The sequence below is a fragment of the Mercenaria mercenaria genome, chromosome 10 (genome assembly GCF_021730395.1).
Source record: "Mercenaria mercenaria strain notata chromosome 10, MADL_Memer_1, whole genome shotgun sequence".
Lineage (NCBI taxonomy): Eukaryota > Metazoa > Mollusca > Bivalvia > Venerida > Veneridae > Mercenaria > Mercenaria mercenaria.
In genome coordinates, this window is record NC_069370.1 from 4,155,510 (window position 1) to 4,176,496 (window position 20,987).

Sequence of the window (20,987 nt, forward strand, 5' to 3'; positions counted from 1 at the left end):
ATGCATATTTCTGGCTAAATCATGACCCTTGTCTTAGAGTATGAGAGACATAAAGACAAGGGCAAATCTAAATGCTCCCTAAATATTTTGGGGGCATAAAAAGGAAGGGCATTTTTTACTGAGAGACTTTATGAATGTTTTATTGTTTGTTGAAACCTATCACAAATTACTTCAAGTAAACAGACTTTTGTGTTCTGTTTTCTACATTCTTGCAAATAAACATGAAACAGGTGAAAGTGCTAATAAATAAGTGTATTTATCTGTATATTTTGCTTTAGGTTCTTTGAATAATCTTAACAAAAACTGTTGATATGAAAGACAAAAGTAAATTTCTTGTAAGTAAGTAACAACTAGTAAGATATATTTACACCAAAGTACACTAGACACGAATACTCACAGAAAATAAAATCTAGAAAAACCAATGCGCTAATTTTGAAAGAAATGATCTTGGAAGATATCAGGACTTGTACACATTAAAGAAATGTGTTGTAAGATTTATTTACATCTTTGAGCACAATTTCAAGCAATACCTTGAAGTCCAGTATAAGCTGCTTGTACAACATGTCCCCATGATGCCCTGTTTCATTTTCAGTACTGAGATCACTATGACCTTGACCTCAGACCTACTTAGTCTAACTCCCAACAAAATAGGGTCATCTAATGATCAAAGGCAATCTTCAGGTCAATGTGATCCTGACCTTTGACCTACTGACTCAATAGGGTTCAACTTATAACCACAAACAATCACACTAAGGAGTTTGATGACTGTAGGCCAAAGCAGTCTTTGAGCAGAAACGGTTTTGCGTTTCAAGGTCTCTGTCACCTTTATCTTAGTCCTTCTAACCACCAAAACAATAGTATTCAACCGATCACAGCTTACTTTCTTATGAATTTGACATTATGAGGAAACACATTCTCTATTTATTTATTGGAAAATAAATGGTCTACCTTTCAACCATTGAGCAATACAATATTATACAAAAGCACCTCAATGCAAAACAATATACGCCCAAAGGTATGACCTTTGACCACTAAGTGTGACCTTGACCTTGAAGCTAGCCATTCGAAACATGCACCCTGCACATTGTCTTGATGTGTTGAACATTTGTGCCAAGTTTCATCAAAATCCTTCAAGCAGTTCAAGAGTTACAGAGCAGACAAGAAACTGGTAACGGACAGACAGACAGACGGATGAACAGACAGACTGACACTGGCATCATAACATAATACGTCCCTTTGGGCGTATAATTATATACCCTCTCTTTTTCAAGGGTGAAGGAGGGAAGAGGTGTTATTATCTGTGACAATAACATAATGTTATACAATACAAAATATAAGACAGAAAAAAATTAATAGTACTAATAACAGAACAGCTACAAAACTTTTCTCCTTTAGAATAATTGAATTTCTGCAAACAAAACTTTAAAGTCAGATCTTTGTGTTGTGTAAGTTATTTTGAAGCTGCAATGTTGATAAATACACTGCTAAATATCTTTTCTTTTCCAGACCTCCCAAGCTGCAATCACTTGATTTTTCTCAATTAATTATATAAAAGTTGTGATTTACCTGATGAAGCAGAACATGGATGTATATGGATAGTTGACTGCACCAAAACCAGATAATATAGCCATCAAAGTTACACCTATGATACCCACACGGCCTATACACTGCTCTATGGAAAATATACCTGTAACATACAAATTATTTACCATCTTTTTCACCTGCTTTTATTGCAAATTTTAATAAATTGTTTTGACAATTTTAAAGTTACCCTGACAAGTGACTTTCCTAGATTTGAAACAGTTTTCAGTTCTATAAAATTTGGCAAACCCAAAACATATCCTAGTAATTGATCAGGAACCAAATTATCTATGGATGGATAGAAAGGTTGAACAACATAAGCCATACAACATAACCTCTCTTCAAGGGAAGCCTAAAATGAATACTGTTTTTTTTTCCAATGAAATTTTATTTCTATATCTGCAACATATATGTACGGATCCACCACAGGCACTTTAAGATCTATCAATAACATTATGTACTATCATATCCCCTCCACTGCATATACTATGAAAAAGTACAGGATCTCTTTCAGAGATCTATGATTGCCTCATGAGATCTAACACTACATTATATTTTTACTGATAGAGCTTCAAATGCCTGTGGTTTCCACAGAAATTTTAAACAGATACTCTGTCTGTTTAACAATATACTGACCATGTTTAGGACTAAGAATAGGGAAAGGATCTCCAATTTTCCAGAAGAAGTATAGAAACACGCACCAGGAGACAAACGTTAACGTCACTCGTACATGGCCCTTTGGTGGCACTGAAATAACAAAATTCACTGACAGTATTAGTCTACTGGCAAATAAAATAAACAAGAGGGCCATGAAGGCCCTGTATCGCTCACCTGCCCTACAGACCTAAAGATCATTAAGATTAACATTCTGACCAAGTTTCATTAAGATATGGTCATAAATGTGGCCTCTAAAGTGTTAACTAGCCATTCCTTTGATTTGACCCCGTGACCTAGTTTTTGACCCGACATGACCCAGATTCGAACTTGACCTAAAGATCATCAAGTTTAACATTCTGACTAAGTTTCATGAATATACAGTCATAAATGTGGCCTCTAGAGTGTTAACAAGGTTTTCCTTTGATATGACCTAGTGACCTAGTTTTTGACCCCAACTGACCCAGATTTAAACTTGACCTAAAGATCATCAAGATTAACATTCTGACAAAGTTTCATTAAGATATGGTCATAAATGTGGCCTCTACAGTGTAAACTAGCTTTTCCTTTGATTTGACCCCGTGACCTAGTTTTTGACCCGACATGACCCAGATTCAAACTTGCCCTAAAGATCATCAAGTTTAACATTCTGACTAATTTTCGTGAAGATACAGTCATAAATATGGCCTCTAGAGTGTTAACAAGCTTTTCCTTTGATCGGACCTAGTGACCTAGTTTTTGAACCCACCTGACCCAGATTTACATTTGACCTTAAGATCATCAAGATTAACATTCTGACCAAGTTTCATTATGATATGGTCATAAATGTGGCCTCTACAGTGTAAACTAGCTTTTCCTTTGATTTGACCTGGTGACCTAGTTTTTGATCCTACATGACCCAGATTCAAACTGGACCTTAAGATCATCAAGATTAACATTCTGGTCAAGTTTCATTAAGATTGGGCCAAAATTGTGACATCTAGAGTGTTAACAAGCTTTTCCTTTGATTTGACCTGGTGACCTAGTTTTTGACCCCAGATGACCCAATATCCAAGATTTTATTGAGGGTAACATTCTGACCAAGTTTCATTAAGATTGGGCCAAAAATGTGACCTCTAGAGTGTTAACAAGCTTTTCCTTTGATTTGAACTGATGACCTTGTTTTTGACCCCAGATGACCCAATATCGAACTCGTCTAAGATTTTATTGAGGGTAACATTCTGACCAAGTTTCATTAAGATTGGGCCAAAAATGTGACCTCTAGAGTGTTAACAAGCTTTTCCTTTGATTGGACCTGATGACCTAGTTTTTGATCTCAGACGACCCAATATCGAACTCGTCCAAGATTTTATTGAGGGTAACATTCTGACCAAGTTTCATTAAGATTGGGCCAAAAATGTGACCTCTAGACTGTTAACAAGCTTTTCCTTTGATCTGACCTGGTGACCTAGTTTCTGATCCCAGATGACCCAATATCAAATTCGTCCAAGATTTTATTGAGGGTAACATTCTGACCAAGTTTCATTAAGACTGGGCCAAAAATGTGACCTCTAGAATGTTAACAAGCTTTTCCTTTGATTTGACTTGATGACTTAGTTTTTGATCCCAGATGACCCAATATCGAATTCGTCCAAGATTTTATTGAGGGTAGCATTCTGACCAAGTTTCATTAAGATTGGGCCAAAAATGTGACCTTTAGAGTGTTAACAAGCTTTTCCTTTGATTTGACCTGGTGACCTAGTTTTTGATCCCAGATGACCCAATATCGAACTCGTCCAAGATTTTATTGAGGGTAACATTCTGACTAAGTTTCATTAAGATTGGGCCAAAAATGTGACCCCTAGAGTGTTAACAGTCAAATTGTTGACGACGGACGGACGGACGACGAAGGACGCCAGACACAGGGTGATCACTAAAGCTCACCTTTGAGCACTTCGTGCTCAGGTGAGCTAAAAATTATAAATACTTCAGAAATATGTTCAATTTGCATCATACTTTAAAAGTCTTGACTATATACCTATGTTTTCAGAAACAATTGGACTTCATTTTATAGCAATTCTAACAATCTACTTATATCTACGTTTTGAGAAACAAAGGGGTACTGTTATACAGAATGTTTCCAGATAAACACAAACATTTTCAAAACAGACAAAAATAATTATTCAAGCTTAGTTTTGAGTGCAAAGGGTGTAAGGAAAGTATGTTCCTATTTGAAAATCTATAAAATTTGTAGTTTTTCAGTCATATTAAATGTTGCAGAAATTTGTTAATTTCAGATTTTCTTATTGGAGAAAGTACCATTCATTCAATACACTACTGAAAACAGACAAAATTTATTCTTTCAATCGATTATAACACAAACAGATCTCCAACAAATGTTTGTACTGTATAAAATCAACTAATAAAATGTAAAACTAAACAAATGACTTCTAAATCTCGCCACAAATTTGTTATGTCTGCAAAAGACTTACCCCTATAAAATGTAGGGAAGAATGCCATTTTATTCAATGCTACATGAAAATAGGCAAATGTTCCCCAAATGTACAGTAATGAAACCAAAACATGGTCACTCAGGTAGACTTTCAGTGAATTATCACTCAGGTAGACTTTCAGTGAATTATCACTCAGGTAGACTTTCAGCGAATAATATGTGCCTTAGTGTCTTTCACATCGCAGTAAAATAATATTATAGTTTTTTGCCTGACTGGAACAAACTTTTTGTACACCCTTTACAAGCAAACACATTGCAGGTGTTACATCATCAATTGCAGTTAATCAATCATTATCTTTGTAATGGATGCACTCAAACATAGTAAGTGAAGTATAAAGAAGGCATTTGATCTAAGCTTTAGGTTCCTACTTACAAAGAATGCAATGTAACTTATCTATTCAAAGAAACCACAGGTGCTTGAAGCTCAATCAATAAAAATATAAGCAGGTTGTATCCCTCATTTCTACTTGATATAATACGTGGGTGGGCTATTATATTTACTGATGGGGCTCAAGTGCCTGTGGTGAGAGTTTGAGGACGCTATTGTCTGGTACTGTTAGGTCTGTTTACGTTTTTGGTCGATGACAAATAGTGTATTCAAATTTTACCAAACCATATGCATCTGAGTTGGGAGAAACCAATTTACTTAACTAATCCATAGAAATGCAAGAACAAATAAAGCAATTCAAACAGCCATAGATTTTTGAGTACTGGGAAAGCAATTAACTAGCCAAGACTTGCTGCTGAGTACAAAGAAGGCAGCTTAACTTACCAGGACATAGGGCTGAGTACAATGACAACATTTTAACTTACCAAGCCTTAGGATTCTGAGTACACAGAAGTAAATGTATCTTAACTTACCAGGTCTTAGGGCTGAAAACAAAGAAACTTACCAAGCCTTAGGTGTGTGTGTGTTCGGGTTTAACATCTTTTAAAGCCTTAGGTTCACAAGTATTAAACACAATGTAACTTACCATGCCAAGTACAAAAGACAATGCAACTTATCAAGGCTAAGGTTACAAAGTACAAAGATGGAAGGCAATACAACTTACCAAGCCTCAGGTTGCAAAGAAAAAAGGAAATGTAACTTACCGAGCCTTTGGGTAATGAGTAAAATGCAATTAAACCTAACAGAACTTACAGCTGAGTACAAAGAAACTTACCAACCTTAGACTGCTGAATATAAACAAGAAAATGTAACTCACCAAGCCTTAGTTTGCCAAGTACAAATAAGATCATGTAACTTACCAAGCCTTAGTTTGCTAAGTACGAATAAGGTCATGTAACTTACCAAGCCTTATATTGCCAAGTACAAATAAGGTCATGTAACTTACCAAGCCTTAGTTTGCTAAGTACGAATAAGGTCATGTAACTTACCAAGCCTTATATTGCCAAGTACAAATAAGATCATGTAACTTACCAAGCCTTAGTTTGCTAAGTACGAATAAGGTCATGTAACTTACCAAGCCTTATATTGCCAAGTACAAATAAGGACATGTAACTTACCAAGCCTTAGATTGCCAAGTACAAATAAGGTCATGTAACTTACCAAGCCTTATATTGCCAAGTACAAACTAGAAAATGCTTTTGTAAAAAAGCGCATGTCTCCCCCAATGCAAAGTCCTATACAAGAAGTCAATAGGGGTCAGGAGCGAAAGTCGAAGAGACACTGATGGTTGGCTGCAATAGGGATCATCTACTTGGCATGTCCAGTCATCCCGCTAAATTTCAACACTCTTGGCCTAGTGGTTCTCAAGTCACTGTTCAGGCTCCTGTGACCTTGACCTTTGATCAAGTGACCTCAAAATAAATAGGGGTCATCTACTCTGCATGTCCAATCATCCTATTAAGTTTCAACATTGTAGGTCAAGTGATTCTCAAGTTATTTCTAAAAAATGATTTTACAAGAACAGGCCACTGTGACCTTGACCTTTAATAGACTGACCCCAAAATCAATAGGGGTCATCTACTCTGCATGTTCAATCATCCTATGAAGTTTCAACATTCTGGGTCAAGTGGTTCTCAAGCTATTGATCAGAACTGGTTATCAATGTTCAGGCCTCTGTGACCTTGACCTTTAACGGAGTGACCCCAAAAACAATAGGGGTCATTTACTCTGCATGAACAATCATCCTATGAAGTTTCAACATTCTGGGTCGAGAGGTTCTCAAGTTATTGATTGGAAATGGTTTTCCATGTTCAGGCCCCTGTGGCCTTGACCTTTAACAGAGTGACCCTAAAATCGTTAGGGGTCATCTACTCTGCATGACCAATCATCCTATGAAGTTTCAACATTCTGGGTCAAGTGGTTCTCAAGTTACTGACCGGAAATGGTTTTCAATGTTCAGGCCCCTGTGACCTTGACCTTTCACAGAGTGACCCCAAAATCGTTAGGGGTCATCTACTCTGCATGACCAATCATCCTATTAAGATTCAACATTCTGGGACAAGTGGTTCTCAAGTTACTGACCGGAAATGGTTTTCAATGTTCAGGCCCCTGTGACCTTGACCTTTAATGGAGTGACCCCAAAATCGATAGGGGTCATCTACTTTGCATGCACAATCATCCTATGAAGTTTCAACATTCTGGGTCAAGTGGTTCTCTAGTTATTGATCATAAATGGTTTTCCATGTTCAGGCCCCTGTGACCTTGACCTTTGATGGAGTGACCCCAAAATAAATAGGGGTCATCTACTCATCATGACCAATCATCCTATGAAGTTTCAACATTCTAGGTCAAGTGGTTCTCTAGTTATTGATCGGAAATGGTTTTCAATGTTCAGGCCCCTGTGACCTTGACCTTTGACGGAGTGACCCCAAAATCAATAAGGGTCATCTACTCTTCATGACCAATCATCCTATGAAGTTTCAACATTCTGGGTCAAGTGGTACTCTAGTTATTGATCAGAAATGGTTTTCAATGTGCAGGCCCCTGTGACCTTGACCTTTGACAGAGTGACCCCAAAATCAATAGGGGTCATCTACTCTTCATGGCCAATCATCCTATGAAGTTTCAACATTCTGGGTCAAGTGGTTCTCTAGTTATTGATCGGAAATGGTTTTCAATGTTCAGGCCCCTGTGACCTTGACCTTTGACGGAGTGACCCCAAAAACAATAGGGGTCGTCTACTCCAGCAGCCCTACAACCCTATGAAGTTTGAAGGTTCTAGGTCAAATGGTTCTCCAGTTATTGCTCGGAAATGAAGTGTGACGTACGGACGGACGGACGGAAGGACGGACGGACGGACAGACAGGGCAAAAACAATATGTCTCCTGGGGGGGACATAATAAGGTCATGTAACTTACCAAGCCTTATATTGCCAAGTACAAATAAGGTCATGTAACTTACCAAAATAGAAAAAGTGGAAACTCCACAGGTCGCTCAACACGACAAAAACGAAAATGTTGCAGGCTCGGTTTGATTGAGCCTGTTCATGGACCGGGTAGTGAAAATGCATGCTACCGTCCACGCCCTCTAGCCCCGGGTTGAGCAGAACTCAACATTTACACATGCTACAGGTACAAAAATCAATTTAGAAACATCCGCAGATGTATTCATACGGTGGTGCACATGGAACCTTCAATGATACACTAGGTGTAATTCCACGAAAAGCGGTGTATGGTCCCCAGTTAAAATAATGGGTTTGCCCTAAACGAGAAAACAATGGGCAGAACTAAACAAACTGGAATTTAGAAAGGGAATCTGAGGCTATGGAGCCTGCATATCACAGGAACTGCCAAAGGACAAAATTAAAAAGCAGGCACCATATCCAAGGGGTAATTATACAATACCCAAAGCTATGAAAGTGGGAGTATTGGAACCACCAAGGTAGAAATGTTCAAGCTGATAAACTAAACAGCCTTAGATTGCCAAGTACAAATAAAGTCATGTAACTTACCAAGCCTTAGATTGCTGAGTACAAAGAAGGCAATATATGCTGGTAGTATAACTATTAACAGGAAAAGAATGACAAACAGCTGTAACTTCCAGTGAAAATAGCGTGAACTGAAAACAGAAAACAAACATGACACTGACATGCAAGAACAGAAGAGTTTATAATTCAAAATATTTGTTCTATACTATCATGTGTAGAATTGATTGAACTATTTCAATACAATGTATATTATATACATATTATATATTGGCATAAATTAAATGTAAATTTTATCCCTGAATTTCCTACAGGTAGGTAGAAGATAGTGGACCTATACGTGTACATGAAAAACAAGAGAGCTGTTCAGGTACACCATCAATACACCTTACACAGGAAAAATAAGACACATGTTCAGGCATTCTGTGAATAGATGTTACATAACTAAAACAAGAAACCACTACATGTATACCATCAAAAGACCTTACACAGGTGAAATAAGACACTTGTTTACTTTCAACAGACATTACACTACTCAAAAGCATACCTGGAGTCCAATATTCCAATAATTTCAAATATGATGAGGACAAACATTGTACATGAGAGGGAGAATGTTGTAGAAAACACCAGTAAAACACCAGCATGATGAACCTGAAATGAGGACAAGCATCATACATGAGAGGGAAAATGTTGTAGAAAACACAAGTAAAACACCAGCATGATGAACCTGAAATGAGGACAAGCATCAAAGAGAGGGAAAATGTTGTAGAAAACACCAGTAAAACACCAGCATGATGAACCTGAAATGAGGACAAGCATCGTACATGAGAGGGAAAATGTTGTAGAAAACACCAGTAAAACACCAGCATGATGAACCTGAAATGAGGACAAGCATCGTACATGAGAGGGAAAATGTTGTAGAAAACACCAGTAAAACACCAGCATGATGAACCTGAAATGAGGACAAACATCGTACATGAGAGGGAGAATGTTGTAGAAAACACCAGTAGAACACCAGCATGATGAACCTGAAATGAGGACAAACATCATACATGAGAGTGAGTGTTGCAGAAAACACCAGTAGAACACCAGCATGATGAACCTGAAATGAGGACAAACATCATACATGAGAGGGAGAATGTTGCAGAAAACACCAGTAAAACACCAGCATGATGAACCTGAAATGAGGACAAACATCATACATGAGAGGGAGAATGTTGCAGAAAACACCAGTAAAACACCAGCATGATGAACCTGAAATGAGGACAAACATCATACATGAGAGGGAGAATGTTGCAGAAAACACCAGTAGAACACCAGCATGATGAACCTGAAATGAGGACAAACATCATACATGAGAGGGAGAATGTTGCAGAAAACACAAGTAGAACACCAGCATGATGAACCTGAAATGAGGACAAACATCGTACATGAGAGGGAGAATGTTGCAGAAAACACCAGTAGAACACCAGCATGATGAACCTGAAATGTGGACAAGCATCGTACATGAGAAGGAGAATGTTGCAGAAAACACCAGTAGAACACCAGCATGATGAACCTGAAATGAGGACAAACATCATACATGAGAGGGAGAATGTTGCAGAAAACACCAGTAAAACACCAGCATGATGAACCTGAAATGAGGACTACCATCATACATGAGAGGGAGAATGTTGTAGAAAACACCAGTAGAACACCAGCATGATGAACCTGAAATGAGGACAAACATTGTACATGAGAGGGAGAATGTTGTAGAAAACACCAGTAGAACACCAGCATGATGAACCTGAAATGAGGACAAACATCATACATGAGAGGGAGAATGTTGTAGAAAACACCAGTAGAACACCAGCATGATGAACCTGAAATGAGGACAAACATCATACATGAGAGGGATAATGTTGTAGAAAACACCAGTAAAACACCAGCATGATGAACCTGAAATGAGGACAAACATTGTACATGAGAGGGAGAATGTTGTAGAAAACACCAGTAAAACCTGAAATGTGGACAAACATCGTACATGAGAGGGAGAATGTTGTAGAAAACACCAGTAGAACACCAGCATGATGAACCTGAAATGTGGACAAACATCGTACATGAGAGGGAGAATGTTGTAGAAAACACCAGTAGAACACCAGCATGATGAACCTGAAATGTGGACAAACATCGTACATGAGAGGGAGAATGTTGTAGAAAACACCAGTAGAACACCAGCATGATGAACCTGAAATGTGGACAAACATCGTACATGAGAGGGAGAATGTTGTAGAAAACACCAGTAGAACACCAGCATGATGAACCTGAAATGAGGACAAACATCGTACATGAGAGGGAGAATGTTGTAGAAAACACCAGTAGAACACCAGCAAGAAAACACCAGTAGAACACCAGCATGATGAACCTGAAATGAGGACAAGCATCGTACATGAGAGGGAGAATGTTGCAGAAAACACCAGTAAAACACCAGCATGATGAACCTGAAATGAGGACAAGCATCGTACATGAGAGGGAGAATGTTGCAGAAAACACCAGTAGAACACCAGCATGATGAACCTGAAATGAGGACAAACATCATACATGAGAGGGAGAATGTTGCAGAAAACACCAGTAAAACACCAGCATGATGAACCTGAAATGAGGACAAACATCATACATGAGAGGGAGAATGTTGCAGAAAACACCAGTAAAACACCAGCATGATGAACCTGAAATGGGACAAGCATCGTACATGAGAGGGAAATGTTGCAGAAAACACCAGTAGAACACCAGCATGATGAACCTGAAATGAGGACAACATCATACATGAGAGGGAGAATGTTGCAGAAAACACCAGTAAAACACCAGCATGATGAACCTGAAATGAGGACAACATCATACATGAGAGGGAGAATGTTGCAGAAAACACCAGTAGAACACCAGCATGATGAACCTGAAATGAGGACAAACATTGTACATGAGAGGGAGAATGTTGTAGAGAACACCAGTAAAACACCAGCATGATGAACCTGAAATGAGGACAAGCATCGTACATGAGAGGGAGAATGTTGTAGAGAACACCAGTAAAACACCAGCATGATGAACCTGAAATGAGGACAAGCATCGTACATGAGAGTGAAAATGTTGTAGAAAACACAAGTAAAACACCAGCATGATGAACCTGAAATGAGGACAAACATTGTACATGAGAGGGAGAATGTTGTAGAAAACACCAGTAGAACACCAGCATGATGAACCTGAAATGAGGACAAACATCGTACATGAGAGGGAAAATGTTGTAGAAAACACCAGTAAAACACCAGCATGATGAACCTGAAATGAGGACAAACATCGTACATGAGAGGGAAAATGTTGTAGAAAACACCAGTAAAACACCTGCATGATGAACTTGAAATGTGGACAAACATCGTACATGAGAGGGAAAATGTTGTAGAAAACACCAGTAAAACACCAGCATGATGAACCTGAAATGAGGACAAACATCATACATGAGAAGGAAAATGTTGTAGAAAACACCAGTAAAACACCAGCATGATGAACCTGAAATGAGGAAAAACTTTGAACATGAGAGGGATAATGTTGTAGAAAATGTTGTATTTTTTTTTCTCTAATTTCAAAGCTAAAATTCCCAAATTTAGAAAAAGTTGTATTTTTTTACTTTTTCAACCAAGACTTTATTATGAAATTTGTAAATTTGAAACACAAAACAGTGTGCTAACTTAATGCTTTTATGACATTTTTAACAGTTCCTAATCTAGACATTTAACAACACATTTTTACCAATTGTAAAGGCCCCTGCCCCATTCCCAAATCTATGGGAAAATAACACTGTATATGAGAGCAAGATGTTGTTGAAAACACCAGAAAAACACCTGAAAGATAAACACAATATTATCACACTATAGTGCCATTTCATATTATACAGATCCAGTCCTACTAACAACAAATACATGTATCTTTGACAAAAGAAAACAGACAAACAATGTTGCTAATTTCTGTGTGGTCTTAAATGCTGTTTGATTATTATGACTTGATGTTTGGTTGTTTTCTTTAAATACAAGCAGATACCAACCTCATAGTTCTTGTACAGTATCTTCAGGAAGAAGAGCCAGCCACCTCCAAAGAAGAGAGCCTGAAAATGAAGTGAAGTAAGCATTGACTGGGGTAACATTTGTAAGTATAGCATTAAGGAGGCATAGAAACAAACAAAAGCTGTCAAAGCAGATTGTTTTGCAATACTAGAACACTAGTTCAATCTGGATAGTGAAACAGGGATAATCTGAGGAAACTAGATCTATCACTGGAGTGATTAATATCCTCGCAACACTTCTTTGTCAGAAGAAATAAAACATTTAATATGTTGTGTTTTTAAATTGACAGGAAGTAATTACGGCTTTTTAAAATATAAAACAATCTCAATGTCAAATTATTTTGACTAGTATGTAAGCGTGTTTTCCACTTACACCAGTCACGTAAAGCTGTGTGTATATCAGTATTGATCAGGTCGGCATGACATCACATCCGGAGCAATCGATTATGCAAATCACCTTGGAGGTGAAAGCAGGACCCGGCAATTCGTAGCGTATTAACTAGCGGTGTGGGTTGCGATGTTTTTATTTTCAAATAAAACAAATCAAGAGTCATTTTTTTATTATCTACAGTCCTTACGCTATGGTACAATCTATATATTTTTCAAAAAAAGTAGGGTTTTTGTAATAATTGATTTTGTGACATTCTTAAACGGTCTGGAAAAAGTGACATATTAGGTATTGTCAGCTCTTTGGCGCTACGGATCAGCTATAATAAGTTTCCAAGCTTATTCAACATTTTCTCAGTTTGCATTATATAAGTATTAAACTAAACTAAATATCTTAGAACATAACATTTTTTTTATTCAACTTTGCTTAAAATCGTATCAGTTGTTTCTTTCATCTTTCAGAGAATCTTTTAAGTGAAAGAATGTTTTTTCAAGAATGAACAGATCAAATAAATAAGTAAATTAATTTTCTGATTTCTTTTATGTCTTTTTAAAATAAGCTGATTTTCTAAATGTTTTAATGCTCTGAAATAATTATATTGTTGCCATTTCTGAAATGTACTTTGTGTGATATATTTTGTTTAGTTATATGTAAAATGGTCATGTAAAATGCTATAATGTACATCAAAGTACATTAAGTATGAAAGTCATTTAAATAAAGTTGAAAACTTATACTTTATTCTCTGTAGATCTTATTGCAATTTTTTTTTTTTTTTTTTTTGAAAAGAAGAAGAAAATTAATGTCCTTCCTGTCAAAAATTAGTTTGGTGAATTGATTTAAAAATTTCAAATGAACTATATGCTCAGGCATGTGTATTAATTAAGTTTTTTTATGTAGTAGCTCTATAGGAGAGATCGCCATGAAGTCACGCATAAATACCTGTTTATCTGGTGGTGGGTAAAACAAATGTTTTTACATCGTTTGTGTATGGGATCTGAATTTTTAATTTTTAATAACTTTTCCGCTCATTTATGGATTTTAAAAATTCAAAAAGTTTTGAAGTGGTTAGGATTTTCATATTTTCCCATTTAAATATCTTTTTAAAATGAATAACCGTTTAAAATGACATAAGATTTTAATAGCGGCGTAGCGATCCTCCAAACTTTTTGAAAAACACTGTAAGTTAAGCGTTCATAATTAATCCATTTAATTTCGAAATTATAATCAAAAGTAATCAATAATTTGCTTGTTTTATACACTTTCCATTGATCAAAAAATTATTGATATTATTTGTGTTTTAAGAAAGTTTAAGCCGTTAGAAAAACATCACTGTTTACAAAAAACATGGACGCTTGGCGTCTGCCCACACGGTCTTTGTCTTATCAGTTCTAAAAATAGAAAATACAATGGATTTGTTTACAAACACGATCTCTCCTATTAATCCCTTTGTCAGTTGACACGCAAATAACAATAATGTGCATCTTCCAAATATCATAAGACCCTTAAGGCATACATCAAACGGATAAGGAATGTAGGACGTTTTGGCCAGCGGACGTTTTGGCCCGGACTTTTCGGCCTAGGATCTTTCGGCCTAGGATGTTTTGGCCAGGCATTTTTTGGGGGTAGGACGTTTTGGCCAAAAATAAATTGTGGTTCCATATCAAAGAATGTTATAGTCAAAGAAGTATAAAAAACATTTATTTTTATAGCTCTTTGTTATAGTGTTAGTGAATGAATTAAACTGATAATAAAACATACTCATGGTATTTTATTTTTATTTCTTTATAATCTTTTTATATGTATACATTGTGTATGTGTGTGTGTATGTGAAAATATTTGCAATTTACAACAAATCAAAAGAGTTATGAAAATAAATTTTATTCACAATTATTTTTCTTAAAAAATTATCAGTTATACTGTAACGTGTGATAACATATTAGTATCCAGGTCATATTTTGCATATTATGGAAATATTTTTCTTTTTTTTTGGCCAAAACATCCTACCTCAAAAATTTTCTTGGCCAAAACATCCTAGGCCAAAAGATCCTAGGCCGAAATGTCCGGGCCAAAACGTCCGTGGCCAAAACGTCCGTCCTCCACGGATAAGACAGGAAATTACCATAAGGCCCCGAAGGGGTATATCAGAGGGATAAAACAAACAGGAAATCAATCTATTAATTAGTGATAGCCATTAGGAACTGGTCAAAACTGATTATCATTAATTAATCAGTTTCAGTTTATTGGCAATCAGCAATGCATTTGCCTTTGGCCATTTACAAATACAAAAAAATTAATATACCACATACTGATTGGTTTCCATAGTGATTTATGACTTATGACTTGAATGAATGCTTTAATTTTGTGGTATGTGGAAGCAGTCAATTGTGACAGTCTAACAATTAATAAAAAATATGGATGCAAATTATCGTTCACAGTTTTAAATAATTGACACAATTTACTACAAGGCAGAGATCAGTATTTTCGTAAATAGAAGTAATCAATTTATTGATACGTCCTGGCTTTTCGTAAAAAGAAGCTAGCATGCAATTATTATGTATCATTTTATCTCCACGTGTAAGCTCTAGATGTCATATTACATTTAAAACAATTGTAACATATAAAAAAATCCCTTTGTGTTATAAATGCAGATAAAGATCTTAAATTGTGATCCTGGTATCCTCCGAGGGAGAAAAAATTCCTTCTCCAGTATTACGCATAATGTACTAGACTATTAAGCTTTAAATTATGACACCTCTCATTAAATCTCACACGAATCAGAATTTAGGTAAGAGGTGTTGATTTAATTAAATTTGGTGTGACTGAATCACTTTTGACACCACAGTTTAAGCTATCTGGCTTTCAGAACTATTTTAATGGCAGGCTACAAAATAGAACGAGAAAAGTGAAACAAATGGAGAAACCTAATTAGGTGAGCTAGATTCTCTTTTTTAATTTTATTTATTTTTAAAAGACCCAAAATTATGATTTTCCTCCAGTCCGTCACAAATATGGGACCTTGCAGCTTACATGGTTTAATTATGAATATCACGTCTAAAACCTAAAAAAGAAAGTTTTCTTTCTCAGAAGTGATTTCTGGAACATCACGCTACATTATAAATTCACTGACTTATTAATATTGCCCAAAATTTTACTTTAAGCAAAGAAAAACAACCAGCAATAGTGAAACAAGACACGCTTTTCAATTACAATTTAGTGTTTGCTGTCACCTCCGCTTGTTGCTACGCAACGCGATACACTGAAGTTCCCGGATATCCGACCTGATCAATCAGCCAAGGTTTCTTTTTAAACCTCACTCTTATCCCAATGTCAGTAATTTTAGTAACTGTAGCAGGGGCTCGAACTCAAGACTGCTGGTTTTGTAGTCAACAGTGTTACCACTGGACAACTGCGTCCGCTCTTGACCATAACTCTTTTCAAACTCCTACTATTTAATGGTATGTACCCCACCCACTTTTCCAATAACAGGATAATTTATTACCTGCAAGAAGAACATAACACAGGAATCAACGAGAAATGACATCCTTAGGAATATAACGGATTCAATTTAGCAGTAACGTATAGCCCTAAATGTTACTGGGAATATGAGAAATTGTTTAAATATCAAGCAAAATTTATCTAAATTAACTGCCAAGATGGAACCGGAAGTTTACTGTCAACCATAATATTTAATGAAATGTAAGAAGAATGTCTATTGGCTGATATATTTTACTAATAATTCTCTAAATTTATTACTTTTATACAGGATCAACAATTTTGTTAAACAATAGTCCAGTCTTTAATTACAATAAATAAAATATATTGTTTGAAAAGTTACATATGAAATCTGTCGTATTTTCATCTTAAATGTTTTTATTCTAAAATACTCTCTTGTTATGTCATCCAATCAAATTATCCGTTACATGCATTTTCTTGGGAATCCCATGGATGTTGTCAACATGGATGCTTGAACTTCCCGAAAAAGCTGCGAAAAAGTTTGATATACTTAATGTTATATACATATATCTTCTTAATTCATTTGATTCAAACATTTTCAATAGATGCCATTCAACTGTGCAATCTGTTATTCGAAAGTAAACGTGTAAATCAAGTTTAGAAAAAGTTTCAGAAAGTGGAAGTTTAAGCAAGCATCCAAACACTAGCAAAAGTAATCAGATGGGATTAAATTCATTTCTGTATAAAGATGACCGTTGAGCAGCCCGCTCTACAAAGATTTGGTCAGGTAAGTATTGTCACCAGAATGGTGGAGCATTTCTGTTTCTTACAATGTTTATTATCCCAGTAGTAAAAAACTTTTGTTCTAGAGTCAGTGTACCTGGTTTCGCACACTTTTTACACACTTCTTTTGCATTTTCAGGCAGAAGAATAGATACATGGCTCTTTATTTATGCACTAGGTTATTCTTCATGTGATAACTGCTCACCACTGTTAGCTCTCCAATATAGCCAGAAAATGACCCATTATTCGGACATATTTGTACCCGGTTGCGCACAACGTGACTAAAAATTCTCTTATTCTTTGCACAGTATGGATATTGGTTCAATCGAAGTTGCACAACACTGATACTTTTGTAGAAACTGTATTTTTAGCTGTCATTATCATAATGATGTCGCTATACCATGCACAAACGAGGTACCCTCAGTGGTGTCTAATTTTATGCTGTCTCGGTGATACTTTTACTACACTTTTATATATCTTTGTCTTTTATCAGAATGCCTGCTTGTCGTTTAGAAAACTATAGGAACATTCAAAAGGAGACCTGGTCCCTTGATTTCGCCAGTTTAAATTTCTCTTGGCAAGTATTTTATTAAAAGAAACGGAAAATTCTTTGGTGTGCGAAACCGTGAACTGTGCGAAACCGAGTACACTTACTCTAATTATTAGCTTGACTATTCAAAAAAGTCCAAGCTGTTCTACTCACCCCAGCATCGGCATCACACCTTGGTTAAAGTTCTGCACGCAAGTACGTATAGCTATGATTTAAAAGGCATATAGCTTTGAAACTTAATTTTTCTTTTTCTAGGTCAATTACCAACATCACTGGGTAAGTCCCATAACTCTGACATGTATTTTGGCCAAATTATGCCCCCTTTTCAGACTTAGAAAATCCTGATTAAAGTTTTGCATGCAAGTACATACAGCTATTATTTAAGGGAATATAGCTTTGAAACTTACTTTTCTTTTTTAGGTCAATAACCAGCCTCAAATGATCAAGTTCCAGAACTCTGACATCTATTTTAGGCAAATTATGCCCCCTTTTTGGACTTAGGATTTTGGACATAGAAAATCCTGGTTACAGTTTTGCATGCAAGTTACTATCTCCAAAACTAATGCAGATGTTGATTTGAAACTGCACATGTGTCTTTGGGGTTATAAAACTCGATGGTAGCATCAAGCCCTATAACTCTGACATTTATTTTGGCCAAATTATGCCCCCTTTTGGACTTAGAAAATCCTGGTTAAAGTTTTGCATACAAGTTACTATCTCAAAAACTGATGTAAATATTAAAATGATACTTCACACATTTCTTTAGGTTTATGAAATTAGGACATAGCATCAAGTCCCATTACTCTGACATGTATTTTGCTAAATTATGTCCCCATTCGAACTTAAAAAAACTTATGATTAAAGCTTTGTGTGCAAGTTACTCCAAAACTAATGAAGGTACTGGATTGAAACTCTAAAGATATTTTAACATTTAGGGTAATATTCCTGCTTCTGGGACATCGATTCGAATAGTCGAGCTGACTCGAGCATTCACTGTGTTATGGACAGCTCATGTTTTTTGAAACACTTAATGTAGAACTAAATGCTAATATTGATGCAATATTTTTGCTTATTTTCGAGCATCATGTTTTGTTTTTAGACAAAAGCTAGTGATGATCATACCTATGCTACAGTGAAAGAGATAACTGGTATCACAGATCGCAAAAGGATTTGTCAAGCCATAGAAGCTTGCCGTAATAAGGATGGCAAATATGAGGTCACGGAAGTTGTAAACATGCTGGTTTCTGACACTGCTATAAAAGCAGAGAACAGCAGTGAGAAAAAGGTACTTGTAGTTAATGTTCGTAGCCAATATTGAATCTTTACAGTACATAGAATAAAAGGAAAAGAATTTAAAAACACCAAGAACTATGAATTTCCTTTTCTTTATATCTTGCAATGCTGTTTTTGATGTGTACATTGTTCACCTAATTTAAAACAGAACCAATAGAAGACAAGTCGACAATACAGTGGTTAAATTGAACGGTTTATTAACCAGGTTTTCAACAAAAACTTGAGTTATTAGATTGGGGTATGTCGTTGGTCGGGCGGGCGGGTGGTGGCGTCAAACTGGTGTTTCCGGTCAATAACTTTTGTTTCGGTAAAGATATTTGAATAAAACTTGGTATGTATGTAGCTTATATCAAGACAAAGGCTGGGATTGATTTTGGGGTTTCTGGGGTCAAGGTCAAGGTCACTGTTACTTAAAATAGAAAAAGGGTTTCCGGTCAATAACTTAACTTAGGAATGAGCTATCATGATGAAACTTGGTGTATAGAAAACTTATATAAAGTTGTAGCTTGGGATTGATTTTGGGGTTTCAGGGATCAAGGTCAAGGTCATTGTTACTAAAAATAGGGTTAGGTTAGGGTTTAGGGTAAGGGTTGTGCTTTAAAGTGGTGCACTGTGATTCAGTATACTTTTTTATTTTTATGAAAAGTGTTGAAAACCTGGTTTCGTGGCATTGCCGCGTTTCTTGTTTGGTTTCACTCTTATATAGACCTTCTTCAGCTTCGAGCATTTATGAAGGAAGTACATGCATTGTATTTAAAAATGTTCCATGTTAATTCAAGCTATTAAAGGTACTACAGGCATTATACCTTTCGTTATTTCAGATGGCTATAACATACCTTAAGGACAAGGATTCTGTCGATGCAGTTGCTGGTCCACAACAAAATCTCAACAAAAACTCTAAAGGTTTGTGCTTTGTCTTTTATATTATTTTATACCTCAAAATAAATGACTGAAAACAAACGTGTATCACTTGTTTTTTATTCTATCAAATACTTGTCTTTTAGGGATTATACAATACCCAAATCTAATAACATTCATACAAGATTAAAAAATGGCATGTTATGGTCACTCAATAAATCTGACGGGGTGTCCCGCCTGATTGTTCGAAATTCCGTCGACCGGAAGGAGACCGGACGGTTGCTTTAAACATATACACTATCAAAGTAGAAAATTAATGAGGTGGCATAATTTAGTTGTCTGACTGACGCATAATACATTCAGCAATTTGAGGGATTCACTATACAGCTAAGCAACGCAATACCAGCTAAATACCGATGCGATACATGGGTGCCAACAAGGCAAACTATAACGGACACAAAGGCTATGATTCCATCAAGCAAAGCTATGTAGATATTGTCTCAGTACTAGGACAATACCTATGCAACAACATTATTCTGCAAACGTCAGACTGATTTCATTTCTTGTTTACAGCAATTATAAACAGCAATACTACGTTAGTAGCCATAAACAACAACACCAATACTATGACAACAGCAAAACTACATTAACAGCTATGTAATCCACGCATTAGCCACCGGACAAATTATTTCACGCTACCCGGATTGAAGGTCCCCGACCAGCGCGGGTGCCCGGCGCATGATCAGAAACCTGAATCCAAGATACATTTAGAATCAAGATCTTAATTTTGGCGATTACTAATATTCAGATGTTTACAAAAATATAACACATTCGGTCACCCTTCGATCGACAGAATTTTTTCGGTCCTAGATATATATGTGAAGACAGTTTAATGAGTGACTTACTTCATAGGTCTTATAAATATCTATATAGTTAATATACACACAACAAAAATTAATAATTCTCGGGATACG

The 20,987-nt window shown here is 36.2% G+C and overlaps 2 protein-coding genes across 2 annotated transcripts in view; one reads left to right on the forward strand and one right to left on the reverse strand.

Annotated features, from left to right (window-relative positions):
* LOC123559865 (Golgi pH regulator A-like) overlaps nucleotides 1–16,743 on the reverse strand; it is a 31,490-nt gene extending 14,747 nt beyond the window's left edge. Inside the window, exons 1-6 of the mRNA XM_045351982.2 lie at nucleotides 16,576–16,743; nucleotides 12,671–12,730; nucleotides 9,146–9,249; nucleotides 8,626–8,732; nucleotides 2,218–2,328; nucleotides 1,567–1,687 (exon numbers count right to left, since the gene is read on the reverse strand). Coding sequence (XP_045207917.1) covers nucleotides 1,567–1,687; nucleotides 2,218–2,328; nucleotides 8,626–8,732; nucleotides 9,146–9,249; nucleotides 12,671–12,730; nucleotides 16,576–16,617 — 545 coding nt within the window. The 5' untranslated portion in view covers nucleotides 16,618–16,743. The remainder of the gene's footprint in view (nucleotides 1–1,566; nucleotides 1,688–2,217; nucleotides 2,329–8,625; nucleotides 8,733–9,145; nucleotides 9,250–12,670; nucleotides 12,731–16,575) is intronic.
* Nucleotides 16,744–17,000: 257 nt separating this feature from the next.
* LOC123559864 (ubiquitin carboxyl-terminal hydrolase 25-like) overlaps nucleotides 17,001–20,987 on the forward strand; it is a 34,238-nt gene continuing 30,251 nt past the window's right edge. Inside the window, exons 1-3 of the mRNA XM_045351981.2 lie at nucleotides 17,001–17,316; nucleotides 18,962–19,147; nucleotides 19,977–20,058. Of these exons, the coding sequence (XP_045207916.2) occupies nucleotides 17,278–17,316; nucleotides 18,962–19,147; nucleotides 19,977–20,058 (307 nt within the window). The 5' untranslated portion in view covers nucleotides 17,001–17,277. The remainder of the gene's footprint in view (nucleotides 17,317–18,961; nucleotides 19,148–19,976; nucleotides 20,059–20,987) is intronic.